At 43.4% G+C, this 15,390-nt stretch overlaps 1 protein-coding gene across 1 annotated transcript in view; it reads right to left on the reverse strand.

Moving 5' to 3' along the window:
- The window catches only part of hspg2 (heparan sulfate proteoglycan 2), a 223,799-nt gene that overhangs the window by 33,454 nt on the left and 174,955 nt on the right, over positions 1-15,390 (reverse strand). Inside the window, exons 55-68 of the mRNA XM_088938069.1 lie at positions 15,133-15,285; positions 14,308-14,450; positions 13,327-13,404; positions 8,695-8,830; positions 8,455-8,603; positions 7,635-7,803; positions 6,425-6,568; positions 5,559-5,693; positions 4,754-4,935; positions 3,659-3,854; positions 2,757-2,936; positions 1,714-1,974; positions 1,044-1,206; positions 147-244 (exon numbers count right to left, since the gene is read on the reverse strand). Coding sequence (XP_088794195.1) covers positions 147-244; positions 1,044-1,206; positions 1,714-1,974; positions 2,757-2,936; positions 3,659-3,854; positions 4,754-4,935; positions 5,559-5,693; positions 6,425-6,568; positions 7,635-7,803; positions 8,455-8,603; positions 8,695-8,830; positions 13,327-13,404; positions 14,308-14,450; positions 15,133-15,285 — 2,187 coding nt within the window. The remainder of the gene's footprint in view (positions 1-146; positions 245-1,043; positions 1,207-1,713; positions 1,975-2,756; positions 2,937-3,658; positions 3,855-4,753; positions 4,936-5,558; positions 5,694-6,424; positions 6,569-7,634; positions 7,804-8,454; positions 8,604-8,694; positions 8,831-13,326; positions 13,405-14,307; positions 14,451-15,132; positions 15,286-15,390) is intronic.

Here is a 15,390-nt window from a genome sequence, read left to right on the forward strand (position 1 = left end):
AGTATATTATCATCATCTAAGAATTATGGATATTTACTGCAGCATCCCATTTTCCCTTTGCAGAATAGAATAGACCCTCCAGGCCCAATGTCCAAAGGGTCTACAGAGACTGTGGAATGGAATAGTCTGGAATGGAAGCAGCTGACCTTGGATGGTGAGTTTGGCAGTGTCCTGTGCCTGCCCATACACACTGGTGGCCCTGCAGATGTAGTTGCCCTCATCGCTCTTGTGCAGATTCTCAATCCTGGAAAGACACCGGTACTGATCGTAAAACACTAAGGTAACCATCCATGGTCTCTTTTCTGGAATAGTACACAGTTTTGCCAGGCTAGCTATGCCTGTTTTGACATGATTATTCTACTAACGGCAAAAACACAAACACAGTAATGAAGATGTGAAAGAAAACATCTGACAAGCATTCTGTCACTTCCTGATACTATATTAAAACTTTAACATTAAATTCTCATTTTGAGCTGCCTGTCATCTTTTTAAAATAAACAAACATGAGATTCGAATGAGAGGAGGTCATTCACCACTTCTTGTTTGATTGGTCACCAGTAGTTAATTGACCCCAAGACCGCAATAAAACAGTACCTTCTTCCCGAGTTCAATACAGAAGCTTTTATTTATTCTATCAGGGTCAATTTAAAACTACTAACGTCTTGTCTGGGTTTTGCTCTGCGTGCTTCACTTCCATTCTTATACAAAATCGAAGGCGTATTTGAAAATGGAGGCGAAGAAAACCCGATTTTGTTCAATCTCAGCTGGGTCACAGCTTTTCAGGGGTTTCCACAGACACGTTTGATGACTACTGAACACCGAGTCGCCAGTAAAACTATTTCTGATAACTTTAAGCTAAAGGAAAACAATTCAATGATCAGTTATTTACAATAAACAGCAAAGCAGCGCTGGATTTCTTTCTGTGCATGCAGCATTGTCATCTGCTGCTGAGGGTTAGCTGGCCTGTATTTAATTTAGGGATTTATGGTGGCAGACCCCAAACCAAAGTACTGCTCTGCTTCCGCAGAAAGCCCCACTCTCACCTCAGCACTCCATTATAAATGTGGTGACTGCGAGGCAGAGCGCCACCTTCCTTCAGCCACTCAGTCCTGGTCTGGATGCCCCCGGTGGCCGAGCAGGTGAACTCCACCGCACTGCCTGGTGCTTTCACCTCAATCCGCGGCGAGACCCGCACCGCCAGGGGAGCTGTGGAGCAGAGCAGCCGAGATCAGCAAACAGAGAGTGGAAAATCACAGGCGTCTTATTTCACAGCGGGGAGCTGCGTCAGCATGCGTTGGCCGCAAAGGAACAAGTACGGGTTTATTCCATGCTGAAAAGAGAAGAAAATGTTTCGGCTGTGAAGTCACCCGAAGAAGGCTCCACAGCCGAAATGTTGTGTTTCTTTTCTTCTCTTTTCAGCAGGGAATAAACTCGTTCGTCTTATTTCACAGCTTAGTTTGTTTCCCATCTTCTCCTTTAGGGCTCTCAGACTGTGCGGTCTAATGTTCACTTCATACAGTGACCATTTCATGACTGAAGACCGCGCCAGTGATACCCCAAAAAAAACAACAACTGACCTTACATATAAATGAAGTGTAATGTTGAACAAAACCATCCAGAATCTACTTTTACGAAGAACTTTTGCTGTTTAACCTCTTTCAGTCATGGGTCTGTAAAAGAACCGTGACAGAATCTGCAGCGGATTCGACTCACATCTGACCGTGACTGTGGCCAGTGCCTCGCTGTTGCCCACTTTGTTGTTGGCGATGCACTTGTAGGTGCCCGCGTCAGCCACTGTGGCCAGGTCGATTTGGAGGGTGCCGTCCTGGTCCTCCGCCCTGGTAGGGAGGACGCCGTCCACTTTGGTCCACTTGTAGGTCAGAGGGGGCGTCCCGTGGGCCAGACACTGCAGCCGAATGACCTCACCGACCCTCACCGCAAGGCTGTCTGGCAGGGAGGTGGCGTAGGGAGGGCCTGGGACAGGGGCGAAAGTCGCCACATGACACAATGAAGGACATTTCTACACTGGAAGGAGTGGAAACGAGGGTCTATCCTATACAGATAAGCTACGATGGACTGAACCTAGAACAAAGATATAGATTAGTAATATTAAGCCCAATTTCTAATTCCAAGCTCAATGACGGTCAAGACCAGGTGCCAAGAGATACATGGTCAGCAGGTATGGTGCAGACTTGGGCCATGCTGGTACTCTTAACTTTCCAAATAATCCTGATAAACCCAGATTTTTCAATTAGCAATTTTGTAGACAGGGTCGCTTAAGTTTTAAGAAAGGACTGTCAGAACTATAACTGATAAAGGGGAAGATTTGAAAAAAAAATTACCAGAAGATAGGAGACTCTTAACTTCTCATCATGCAACTCACAACAGTTGTAGAGTCAATTTTCCTGGTCTGGGCCAGTTTCAATTTTTACTTTTGACCAGTTACATAGATGAAGAAATATAATCCCTTCATGCTGACCTAAAATGACCTTTTCTAGTCCACATCACCCACATTCCCACCTTGGATTGGAAAAAAAGGACCCCCACTACAAAATGCACAATCATTGCACTGGGTGCATGAGTTAATAAGACCTGCATTTCCAAGATTGTTAAGATTGAAACTAAGTTGCGTCAGCAAATGGATATCCTGTTGTTTTCTTTGTTGTCCTGGCTTTATGTATGGAGTCCTGGGAAACGAAAAACACAAGAGGAGAACATTTGGAAAGTGCTCTTTTTAAGGCCATGCACAAACTCACTCTCTACATCAACCATGATGGTGGTTTCAGCAGTGCCCATGGTATTGGTGGCGTTACAGATGTACTGCCCTGAATCCTGGCGCCCCACATTGGGGAGAATGAGGCTGTTGTTGACCACTTTGTGCTGCCAGGGCAGAGGGGCGCGCAGTTTAGACCATGTGATGGTAGGGGGTGGATGACCTTAAAGGAAAGCATGAAAAATGTGCACAACATGGTTTAAGTTGCTTTGTAGAAATATGACCACAGGATAAATTGAGAAACAATTGGGCCATCAAAGCCTGTCCATGGCCCCACAAGACAACTGAAGATGATATCTTGTCTGTATTCTTCTTATACACTATCCTTTCCATCCTTTCCAGGGTAGTGAGAATGACCCTGTTTGGGATATGACTCATAATTAACGAGGATTACAATGTAGTAGTAGACCAAGCCTTTTCTTCAGTAGGCATAGGAATGTATGACATTACACACAACTGTGGGTATATGTCCCTCTGGTGCACTGGTAAAGGCAATAGCAGACCAGACTCATGTGTCAATTCAGACAGCCAGAAGGATTTACAGGCAGCAGATAGCTGATAAAGGAAAACACCAACAGAGAGGGCAAGTCAAGCTGGGAGAAGCTACTAAATTCAAGGGAAAGATATTCAATTACACATTTTGTCCATTATCTTCCCCAATGTACGAGAATTTTTGACGGACACTAAATACTGCAGTGCTGAAACTGGAGACGGACAGATCTGCTACCACTGACGTTCTCCGATATGCTGACAGGTGAGCAGAGATCTAAATGAGTTCAGAAATTATGGTTGTCTTTTTCTTACTGGTTTTACAATGAAGAAGCAAATCCAAGTTCATGAAAGGGTTTCCGAGGCCAATAGATGTCCAAAACTAAAACTAGTTACCAGTGGCTGTGCAGTGCAGGGTGGTAGTGCCCCCCTCCACAACGATCACCAGGGGCTCCTCCACAGATGCTATGGGGGCAGATGTCACGAGGGGGCCCCCCTCCACAACTACGTGCACCTTCACCTCCGAGGAGCCTTCGCTGTTCTTGGCCATGCAGGCGTAGGTACCAGCATCCTCAGGGCGGGCTGCGAGAATCTGCCAAAAATCATCCGTTTTAGAAAATAAGCAATCCAGCTCATACAGAAAACAACAGCCTTAAGTTACCTAAAAAGGTGGTCTCCAGTACTGTGGTCTATAGTATCTTACCATCCATCCATTTTCTAACTGCCATATCCAACCCAGGGTCATGGGGGAGCCATCCCAGCAAGCAACAGATACAAAGCAGGATACACCCTGGACTGTCAGCCAGTCCATCGCAAGGGCACACACAGACACAGACACACACACACTCGCACCAGGGTAGGTTGTCTATAAAAGGGTAGGTTGTCTATAAAAAGTGCGAGAGGAAACTGGGAGCACCTGGAGGAAACCCACATAAACGGGGAGAACATGCAAACTCCCTGCAGATACTAGCCCAGGAATTGAACCCAGGGCCCCAGCACTGCAAGGCAGCACAGCTAACCTTTACACCACCCTCTATCATCTTCCCATTCAGCCCTAATGAAACACGTTTAATTTAATTTAATTGCTGTAAGTTTGCTATTGCACCATAATCCTGTATCTCAGTTGCTAGAATTGTTGAGTCCTACACTGTTTTGCACTATATAATTTATGGTATTATATTGAATTCTAAACATTTGGTTACATACCTCCACACCATGTAACTCAATCGTTGTGAATATAAATCACCGAAGATGAAGGAGCTGCAGATTTTCCTAATATCTTAAATTTTAACAGAACTGAGCATCGGTTTTGATTTCTACAAGCCACACCGTCAGGTTCGAGAGCAAGCTTAAATGAGGATGCAATCCCTGTGGAAAAACCGTGACACCAAGAGGCTCGGAAACCTCCATGATGCACAACGTCTTCAGATTAAGTTCAGACAGAAACACAAAAGGTCTGGAAGGCTAATATGGCAACAACAGGCTACCAACCTGCATGACGGCATTGGAGTCCATCGGCACTGGACTGCTCAGCACAATCCTGCGAGCCGTGTCTGACCTGTGCCAGGTCACCGCCGGGCGAGGCTCGCCCGTCGCTTGGCACTCCAGGTTGATGGGCTCACCCACCTTCACCCGCACCGGACCTTTGGGTGTCACTGTAACTTGGGGAGGAACTGCGGACAGGAGAGCAAGCTGAAACACGAGCAGGGCCGCCGGTACTGATCTTTATCACGGCTCGTGAAAAGAGCCTCTTTTCAGCGTCACCTTCCCAGACTCGATTTTTATTACCGAACAAACTCGGAAAACGATCGCATACTGCCTTGCTCTTTCCCGAACCTTCTGCCTCCCCCTTAACAAAGCCCACCCACATTGTCATGAAGTCTACTTTTGATACCTAAGAAATTATAAATACAGTCGACTCGCAACCTACCCAGGGTTCAGGGATTTTGAGAAGCACGTAAAGGCAAATTCAAGTATAGTCAAATTTGACCCTGTAACTCTTATAATTTCTTCCGATAATTCAAGATATTAAATATAAGTATAAAAACAGCACATACAAGTAAATAAGCCAACTATATAGGCTCACTAACTAGCTCCCAGAGACGTGCTTGACGAATGTTTGAGAGAGTAAAGCATTTTTTCAATTTTTTTTTATTTTCTGGATCCTACTGCGTAAACCTGCAGCCATCTTAGTTGAGAGCAGGTCAGTTGTGAGGCGACTGTAAAGGGAAGACTCTGACGTATATCTAGCTGCTTCAGGACATCTTTCCCATTGGATGTGCTCCTCTCGCTGTACCTTTGACTATCAAGGAGACAACGCTCTGTGTTATTCCGAAGAGGTTGCTGGCCACACAGCGATAGGTGCCCTGGTTAGAAGGCCGAGCCTTGGCAATGGTGATGACTGAGCCGTCTGGACCAATTTTCACGTTGTCTGGAACAGACAAAAAAAGATCATAAGAAGAGCTGACAGAAAGTGAAGTCTCAGCCAGTGGCTTTGCACAATACAAAACACAGACCAGTGTCTCAGGTTTGACTGGATTTGGTCTCTTTTTTATATATTTCTCCTGCTGAATATGAACAATAAAGGTCATGAGCATAAGTAGTTTAGAAAAAAATACTATTAAAACCAAATTATTTCAAGTACAGTAGGCTGGCATTAAAGATGGATGCACAGGCCTACTGGTAAGAAAAATACAAATTAAAGACCTGAGTAACTGTTTTAAATGAAGACCAATTAACAGCCAGAATCAAAAGCATTTACTTTGATCTTCATAGGTGTGAGCCTTGTATCATTATTTAATTATTCTGAAACTATTTAAAGGTTAACCCTTAAAATTAAACATCAGCCCTTTAATTTAATGGAATTTTGTTCATTCCAATGGCACAACTGCAGTAACACTAATACGATAACAGCTAACAAAAAGCAGTGAATCATTAATTCAATTTGTATTCTTTTAAACAGATTATCATTTCCACTCATTGAAACCGCTGTCCTCTCCTCCCTAACTCCCCGCTCTTAGCTTTGGGCTACCGCAGCTGCAAACACCAATACAAAGAAAAAGTCATATTTCTTCAAGCAATTTCAGGAGCAGAAGTTTATAACGGGGCGGTATGAACTCCCCACCTCATCACCACATAATAGTTGCCCTGACGTGATTTTACCCTGCAGTGGCTGGCTGTTCGTCATCTTCCATTCGATTCTGATGGGTTGAGCTCCACTGTAGACCCGGCACCTGAAGCTCGTAGACTCTCCAGGCCGGACAGCGGCGCTGTGAGGCTCGATGGAGATGATGGGAGTCTGCAGGCCTGCTCAAGACACATCAACAGAGCCCGAAGGCTCCCTCAGCTCCGAAACACCATCACTTCAGTCAACAAAACCCCAAGATAAAACTGTTTTCTGCAATCTGTGGATTCACTTTTACAGTCTTTATTTACTTCTTCCTTTAATGCAGAATCACTCTTCACCCTTCCTCTACACCCTTCGACTTCCTCCTTAAAATGATTTGACAAAGTAGAAGTGTTAGCTGTTGATTTTTCAAAACAAAGGTGTTTCCCGGCAGCAAATGGCTGCCCACAGACAAAAGAAGAAAGGGAACCAAGGAGAAGGTAAAACATGAGAGTTGATGTCAATTATTTAACCCACACATCCATTTTCTAATTTCTTCATCCAATTCAGGGTTGTGGGAGAACCTATGCTGGCAGGCATCAGGCGCAAGGCAGGATACACCCTGGACAGGACGCCAGTCCATCGCAGGGCATGCACACACACACACTCACACTCACACCAGGACTTTTCCCATTTCACCTCTAACAGCCACAATCGCACTGATGTCTCCCGTCTGCATTCTCAAAGAAGGATTTCTTAACTCCTTTTGCAGGAAGACATCCGAAACCAAAATTATCCTAAAACTAGGGTCACATCTTCCCCCTTCTCCCAACGACAGACTTGTTTCCTTCTAATCCTCTGTATTCATTTGCAGTTTTCGACTTCAGACCTCTCTTCACCTCTCTCTCGACTTCACACCACCAGAATGGCCACTCTGCCTCCCCCCCTGCTCCCGCCTGTTGTTCTCCTATGCTATACCAGCTGCTGACTTCCCTGTCTTTCTCACACCCAAAGAAGGCTCCACAGCTGAAACATTGTGTTCCTTTTCTTCTCTTTTCAGCACAGAAGAAACCTTTTACTTGTTCCCTTACCAGTACAGTATGGCTTAGGGCTGTGGGAAGAAACCACAGCACAGAGAGGACAGCCAGCTGATCCCAGGGTTCCCCTGGCTCTGCGACGCAGCAAAGCTAACCACTTTGCCACCGTGCTGCCTGTCTGAAGGGCTCCAACACTGGTAGATTAGAAAGCAGGAAGGGGAGGACTCACGGGAGGAGGAAGAGGTGGAGGAGGAGGTGGACGCAGGGGAGGAGGTCACCGTCACCGAGATCACGGACTGCTGGGTGACCCCTTGTGGGTGGCCACTGTTCACCTGACAGATATAATCCCCGGAGTCAGCTGGAGAGGCATGGAGAATTCGCAGCTTGGAGCCCACAACCTGTAAGGTCAAAATAGACTGCTTTCACGTCCAGAGACTCACAAGGCCATTTTCAAACCTCAGCGCAACCCTGACAACCAATAAAGAGGTTCATATTGGTCAATCAGCATCATCTTCCAGGGTTAGTGTGCTGTAAAACCGATTTCCTTATTCAGTTTCATGTGATTTTCATCTTGATACTTTGAAATCTTTTCAGGCTACTGGTCTATAAAGCCACCTATGCTTCCTGTGAGGGGACCTACTCCTGCATTTTTTGCAATGTTTGAGATCTGGGCGTTTGGCAGCCATTCGGTTCCAGTGTCTGACCCTGAAAGCTCAATGAAACATTTGAAACAGTCTGGTCAACTGCTGTCACTCAAGTTGCTCTTCACTGTTTAAGAGGAAACACTCACTCTTACACAAGCTGCAGCAGTGACCAGAAAAAGAAAGGATTTCTCACCCAAAGCGTTTAGTTAATGCAGCTGAAACTAGCCCTAACTGATTAACCTTTTTGTACTGCACCAGAACAGGAAAGCACAGGCCCAGAAACTCATGTGAAGGCCTTGTCTTTATTCGGTTTGTTATAACCCTTTTTGTCAGCCCTCTACCTCACGTTGAGGGACTTGTAGAAAGATCTCTGCACTGAAAGCAGCTGTAGGAGCGTCGGCGTACCTGGTGATTGGCGGACAGGGGACCAGAGGCGCGTAGCCATGTGATGGAGGGTGGCGGGCTGCCCGTGACCACGCAGCTCAGCTCCAGGGTGCGGCCTTCCTGCACCGTGGCCTTGGAGGGCTGAATGACTGGGGCTATGACCCTATCGACTGGAGGAGCGAACACACCCAATGAAGGAATACCCCTCAGCACTTCCCAGCTCGTATTTACTGCAAGGCAGGCAGAGCCCAGAGGCCTCACCTCGGAGGACAGACACCTCAATGGGAGCTTCGGAGGAGCCGATGGAGTTTGTCCCCACGCAGAGGTAGGTGCCAGCGTCCGACGCCTTGATGGAGGGGATGAGCAGGGTGCCGATGTCTGTCCTCTCCATTCGGGCCTGTACATAGGCAGAGTCAGAGCAAGGCAGGGCATGAGATGGGGCCCAACCCAACCCAACCCATTTTGCCCCTTTGTGGACAAAAATGTATTCAATGCAACACCTCAACTGCACACAGGTGGACTCCAGTCAAGTAATTATGTGACTTGGAGAAGAGAGTTGGTGACTTCAGAGGTCATATAGGTGTGTCAGAGCGAGGGGGTGAATACTTACGCATTCAGTTATTTTCTGTTTTTTTATTTTAATTAATTTAGTAAAATGTCTGGATTTTATTTTCACTTTTTCACATTATAGAGTACTTTGTGTTGATGAGTGGCAAAAAATGTCAGTTCAATACACCACGGCTCCATGCTGTAACACAATAAAATGTGAGAAAGTCCAAGGGGGTGAACACTTTTGCAAGGCACTGTATTTTCTTTAGGAATTACACCTGACCTTTAGCACGTATGCTGAGATTTTATTACAAGAAGGCGTTTTCTTTTCCATGTTATAATCAATTAAAAAGCCCATTTTAAATTTTCCACTATAAAGTGGCAAAGCAAGCTGACATTATCTAAGAAAAGGATATGCAGTGTATAAAAATACAATGAACTTAATGTGAGACCTATGGCAATTGGGAAGTTTCAGTTTCTAATCTTGTCTGCATACGTTTTGTTACCATATAAACTTGATCTCTGTGTGCATTCATACTTTATCAAGGATGTCTGTCCTCCATGACCTTGAAGGTCTTTGTTCAACACAGTTGTCACGCCCCACACTCTACCTCGGAAACGCCGTTCTGTCCCTGTCACATTCCACACTCTCCCTCGCAAAGGACGTTACATTCCCGGGACCTCTGCTTCACTATCTCATCCCTGATTGAACCCATCACATTCTCACATGAATCAGATTCCTCAAATTCTCACTCCCTAACCAATCATCCAATCACACCCCTTTCCTTTCAGTATCTAAACTCCCCTCACACACCTTCCCATGCTTACTATTGAGAAGCCTCTTGTAGTATTCTCCAGTGCGTGTTTCCAAGCCTTTCGACTGATCTCCCGTTACGAAGCTTCTGCTTCTGCTTCTGCTTCTGCTTCTGCTTCTGCTTCTGCTTCTGCTTCTGCTTCTGCTTCTGCTTCTGCTTCTGCTTCTGCTTCTGCTTCTTGACCTCGCCTCCTGGATTGTTTTGGATATCTTTCATTGCCGGACCCTTAGCCTCCCTTTTTGACCTTGCCTCCTGGATTTTGACTTTTGGATTGTTTTTGGATATCTCTCGTTACCGGACCCTCTGCCTCCCTTATTGACCCAGCCTTTGGATTTCGTCTTTCGGATTGTCCCTTTGCTACTCTGCGTTCTGTGGGATTCCGGTCACACAAGGATCCTCTTATTCCACCTATAGGTTCCCTGACAACAATGACATCTACATTTTTTATTTTATTGCCTCAATGTATATGAAATGGTCATTCGATAGATTTTTGCCATCATTCAGTTTAGCACCCTCCTGTAAAATATCTAAAATACATGTAAACTACTTTCCCTTTATAGCACATTGCTATAGAAATAGAAGGCCATTCAGAAATAACCACATCCTCTTCAGAAACAATGGCCAGACTTCTAAAATTCACCAAAACAAAGAGCAAAAGGTCCATTTGAACTGGCTAAAGATTATAAGGTGATAAACACTGGGAAGCTTTATTCTAGATGCTGTACATTGTAACACATTAACTCCTTGAGAAATTAATATGCAATTAAAACAGAGATTCAATTCAATGTAGAATTTCTACTTCCCCCCAGTGTGCAGTGTGTAGCACGCTGTTATGTCACAGAGTTCACGTAGGACACACATTTTAACACAGGCAAAGTAGCACAAGGGTTAAGCACATATACAATAACAGTGTTAAAAACACCCCTCCCCAGGTAACACCTTGTTAAGAAAACTGACCAGACCTTCTGTTTTCCTGTATATAAAGCAATTCTCTTAGGAGCGGTTTTAAAAGTGTTGTAGTAAATGCTTTACTATTATTTTTTTCTTTAAGTAAATGCTTTACTATTTTTTTCTTCCCATACAGAAAATTGAATGAATCCTCTATTTATTTGGTCACATATTTAAATTGTTTAGATTGTGACCAACGTGAGTTAGCTTAGGACACATTTTCCGAATATGTAGAAAGGAATCTTCTTTTAAGGCAAGCTCTGATTCGTTAACAAATAGAAAAGATCTGTATTTAGAATTCATTACGGAAAACTTATGCCAGTGGCTATTGTTTGATACAGAATCTGTGGGAAATAGTCTAGATTAAGAATGATTAACTACTGCATGTTCGGTGGTCACGGTCAAACTGGTGAATGAATCTACAGTCATAGAGTAAACAAGCTCTTCCACATTGGTTAATTTATTATTTCCTTCTGAAACCAATTGGCAACTAATATAGCATTACTTAAAGAGTAAATACAATTCTGTCAACTTTAAGTCCTTTAAACACAGAACTAAATGAATCCAATTATGGATATTAATGATCACCAAATGGTGTTCTTGTATTTTGTATTTATTGTATACATTTCTATATTTCTATCTTTTCCCATATTACTTGTATGAAAAAGCTTTAGAGAAGTATAGATTTTCAAAATTATTGAAGGATAACACAGAAAACAGAAGTATCACTCAGTTTTTTAAAACATTATATAATAATCACTTAGAAGCTTTATAAGTGTATTAATGTATTTAAAACATACTGTATGTGCAATGCAAGATGAGGCATTGTAGACACTGTAAATGGCTGTTTTTCTGTTGAATCAGTGTATATTACTATGAGTTATTTTATAATTGATTGAATTATAATAGTAAGCAAAACAATAGATTTTAGAGATATATAAAAAAAATCTATTTCTACATTAACATTACAAATCCAATAATATCAGAAGCACAAACTGGACTGGAAAAAATCATGAAATGCTTTTCAGGAATTAATAGAAACCTTGTGTGGTTTATGCCTAACTGCTGTAATTTATTTTTAAGATATTAGAAAAACCTTGATTTGGGAAGGAACGTTATTACTGCCAGTTCCTGAGAAAACACTATATACAGTATAGCACAGAAGAAAATGTACTGTATAATGCTCTGCAAATGTAACCTTACAATGATCTCCCATTTTGTTGAAATACAAAAATGACAGATTTTTGAATGATTTATGTGAAATTGTTTGAGGGTGAAAGAAGATAAATGTCAGCAGAAACTTCAAGGTAAAAGCCCTTCTGTCAGCAATTACAACTGCTTGGCTTTTTGGATTAGTCTCTGCCCTCTGTGTGCTGATAGAACTATACTGTTAGACATATACCTAATTTATTTCACTATGCATCTCATGCGGTACTGTATATCTCATATCTCATCATTTATAGGTTCTCCTGCAGCATGTGCCCTGCCATTTCACACAGGATAAACAACAAGCTGGTAAGCTGACTATTTCAGGGAACATGTCAGAGCACTGAGGATCAAAGGTCTTTCCATCGCATAATTCCCATTTCCCCTCTGCAGGCCACGATTCTACTGACCTTGCTCTGCCTTTACTTGGGGATTCAAAGACTTGTGACATCTGAAAGCCATCGTAAAACAAAAGTGGGCTCCCACCTTTTCCCATCTCTCAGTGCTTCACTAATGTCTTTCCAAATCTCTCCATTTATTTGCAGATTGAAGATTAAAAGGTAAAGTGAAAAACAGAGTAGCTGTAGGTTTTATATACATACAGAACAACAAAAACAATAGGTATTACAGCAGCCAGGGACAAAGATCCACAGACAGTCCATTCAGCTCACACGCCTTCAGTCATCCGTGACTCAACTGAAGTGAACTGCTGCTAAGTGGCCAGTCCTAAATGAGCCGGTAAATCTTTTCACGGGTCTAAAGAATGACATTTCTCGCGGCCGAACTGAAGGCCTGACTGCACACACTGGAGAAAAGCCGGCACAGCGCAGCAAGAGCTCAGACACCAAACAAACTGCCCTCAAACCTACTGCGATGCATGTCATTTGGAAATTGACTAGATCAAAGTGCAAAAACTCTCACATCTGTTGGGAACCAAATAGCAACTCCATGGCAATGACATGTCCATTAAAACTAAGGAGTTACAGCAGGAATTGAATAAAAAAGGGATCACTGAAGCTCCCTCGCTTCCTGAGGAACATCAATTCCTGCGCTGTTCTATACAGTTACAATTCAGTTTTGTACTCCCCTCACCACCTGCGACACATTCCCTAGAGGGGCTGTCTTATGCCACAGATGAATTCATCACTGTTGTCTGAGGTACCGTTTGGCTGGGGTACACCAAATATGAAAACACCACTTCAATGTCCCTTGTAACGCCCTGCATGCCTCTCTTTTCTTACTGGCGTTTTTGCAGGTTACATGGAAGGCCTGAGGACAAGTCTAGATCATGCAGTTTAGTTCACTGCAAATGGAGCAAAGCCTTACTGAGCAGCAGGATTACACAGAGCAGGCAGGACAGACAGGTGGGACAGACCTGAAGCTCCTCAATACGTTTCTGTAAAACTTCAACACTGTTGCTTTTAAACTGATGGAAACCATGAGAGGGAATGGCCTGAACCGAAAAAAAAGACACAAGGAAAAGACAGGAAAAGAACAAGAAAGGAACACATTTTAAGACGGAAGTCAAAATACAAATATAACAGTCAAGTTTCTTTGACAAATAGGAGGTCCTGGAAGATACTGTGTATCTTAAAGACAGACAGAATTCACCTGCCCTGCCATACTGCGTGTACGTGACAGAGTATGGAGATAATGTATTCAAAGTGATGTATGCAATTTAATTCTCATAATTCTGCTTCTATGTTTCTATCCCATTATACTGTGTAATTGGCTACAGTTTTATATTTTTTTAATATAAGCATTTAAATGATTATTGATGAGTTGGAAGGCTATATAATAGTCAAAGTAAAATACCCTGAAAGGAAAAAGAAATCAAATTTAGAGAATAAAATATTAAGAAATAACTATCAGCTCTACTGAGAGAATTAAATCCTTTAGATTGAAGTTGATGAGGTTTAAATTTGGAAGCTTAAAATGTTGTTTTTTTGTTTTAATCTAGTGGTTTTCTCAATTGCCCGTCTGTGGATAACTACACACCTGTTGCGTCAAACCTTGTAGGAAGGTATAATTTATTCTCTCTTTATCAAGAAAGGGCTTCCCAAGTTAGGCTCCGGGCCACTGTGTCCCTGAGTACCTGTGGTTCAGCAGTTATTGAAAACGATGGTTATCATCAGGACCCGGAGCCTCCTATCAATACATTCATCAAATACCTACTGTACCACTCAGAACGCCAGCCTGCCCACTGTTCTTTCTGACCTCCTCTGTCCTTGGATTATCCTGCTATTAAAGACGTCCTGCCTCAGACTGTGGTGGCTCTCCATAGCTTGAAGCAAGGGATCAAAAGAGCCACCTGTACACATGTCTCCACAGCTCACTTTCCACACAGGGGCAGTACCTGTGGGGGAAGTTCACCACCTTGCTTCTTCCAGGTCAGGCTTGGGCTAGGAGTCCCTCCTGCACGGCAGTAGAGTCTCAGAGTCTCCCCTTCCTGGATTGTAACTCGTGGGGGGCTGACCTGGATATGAGGTAGACTGGCACCTAAGACACACAGGAAGGGAAGCAGAACATGATTCTTGTATATTACCAACAAGTAAAAAAAAGTTTATTAAATCACTCTTCCCTGTTGTGAGGAGAGAAGGAAGAAAAGGGAAGGACTACTACATTAAAGTCACACGCTCAAAGGACACCCCGATATCAATAGACGTGAAGATATGGCATTGGGTTTTTACATGGTGTCACCAAATCTGACACTAAAATAGAGTGGAAGGTAGGAATTTTAAATCTACAGGAGAGCACTCTTATATTTGAATTTGAAAAGCACCGTAAACATCTTGTTTATGATGTTCTTAAGGTATGGTTCCTGTTCAGTGGCCTTCATACTTTAAACAAAGCCCAAGGCACGTACTGTAGCTATTAACAGATATCAATCGGTCAGAAATACACAGGGCCTTGACTGCTTTGTATTTAGTGACACTGAACCATAGGTCTCAGATCTCATGACATTGAGTTTGACATCGGTCAACACAATCCAATAGCTGGAAGGCCATTGGTTCAGTTCAGTAATGAAGGAAATTCAAGGTAACGACCAAGGATTTCTACCATCAGAAATCCAGTATTTTAATCCAGTTGACAGGAAGGGTATTAATGCCTGGTGAGATACACCTTTTAAAATCTCTAAAAATCTCTGTACTTTCTTCCACCCGGCCGCAGGAGGACTTACTGTGTACGTAAAGCACGGCCCGTGCTGTGTGCTCTCCATGAACGTTCAGCGCTTTGCAGATGTACTCCGCCTCGTCAGAGCGCTCAGCCGCGGGGATGATGAGGACGCCCTCTCGGATTACAGCTTTCGGAGTGATCCTGTTGCCCCGCCCTCCTGGTTTTCAAATAGAACAGATTTAAGACACAGGAAAGACCAATACCTGAACTCCATTTTCCTTGCTTGTGTTCACAACTTTCCTTCATGACAATTTTGCTTTCT

Source organism: Atractosteus spatula, chromosome 20 (genome assembly GCF_055471065.1).
Source record: "Atractosteus spatula isolate fAtrSpa1 chromosome 20, fAtrSpa1.hap1, whole genome shotgun sequence".
NCBI lineage: Eukaryota > Metazoa > Chordata > Actinopteri > Semionotiformes > Lepisosteidae > Atractosteus > Atractosteus spatula.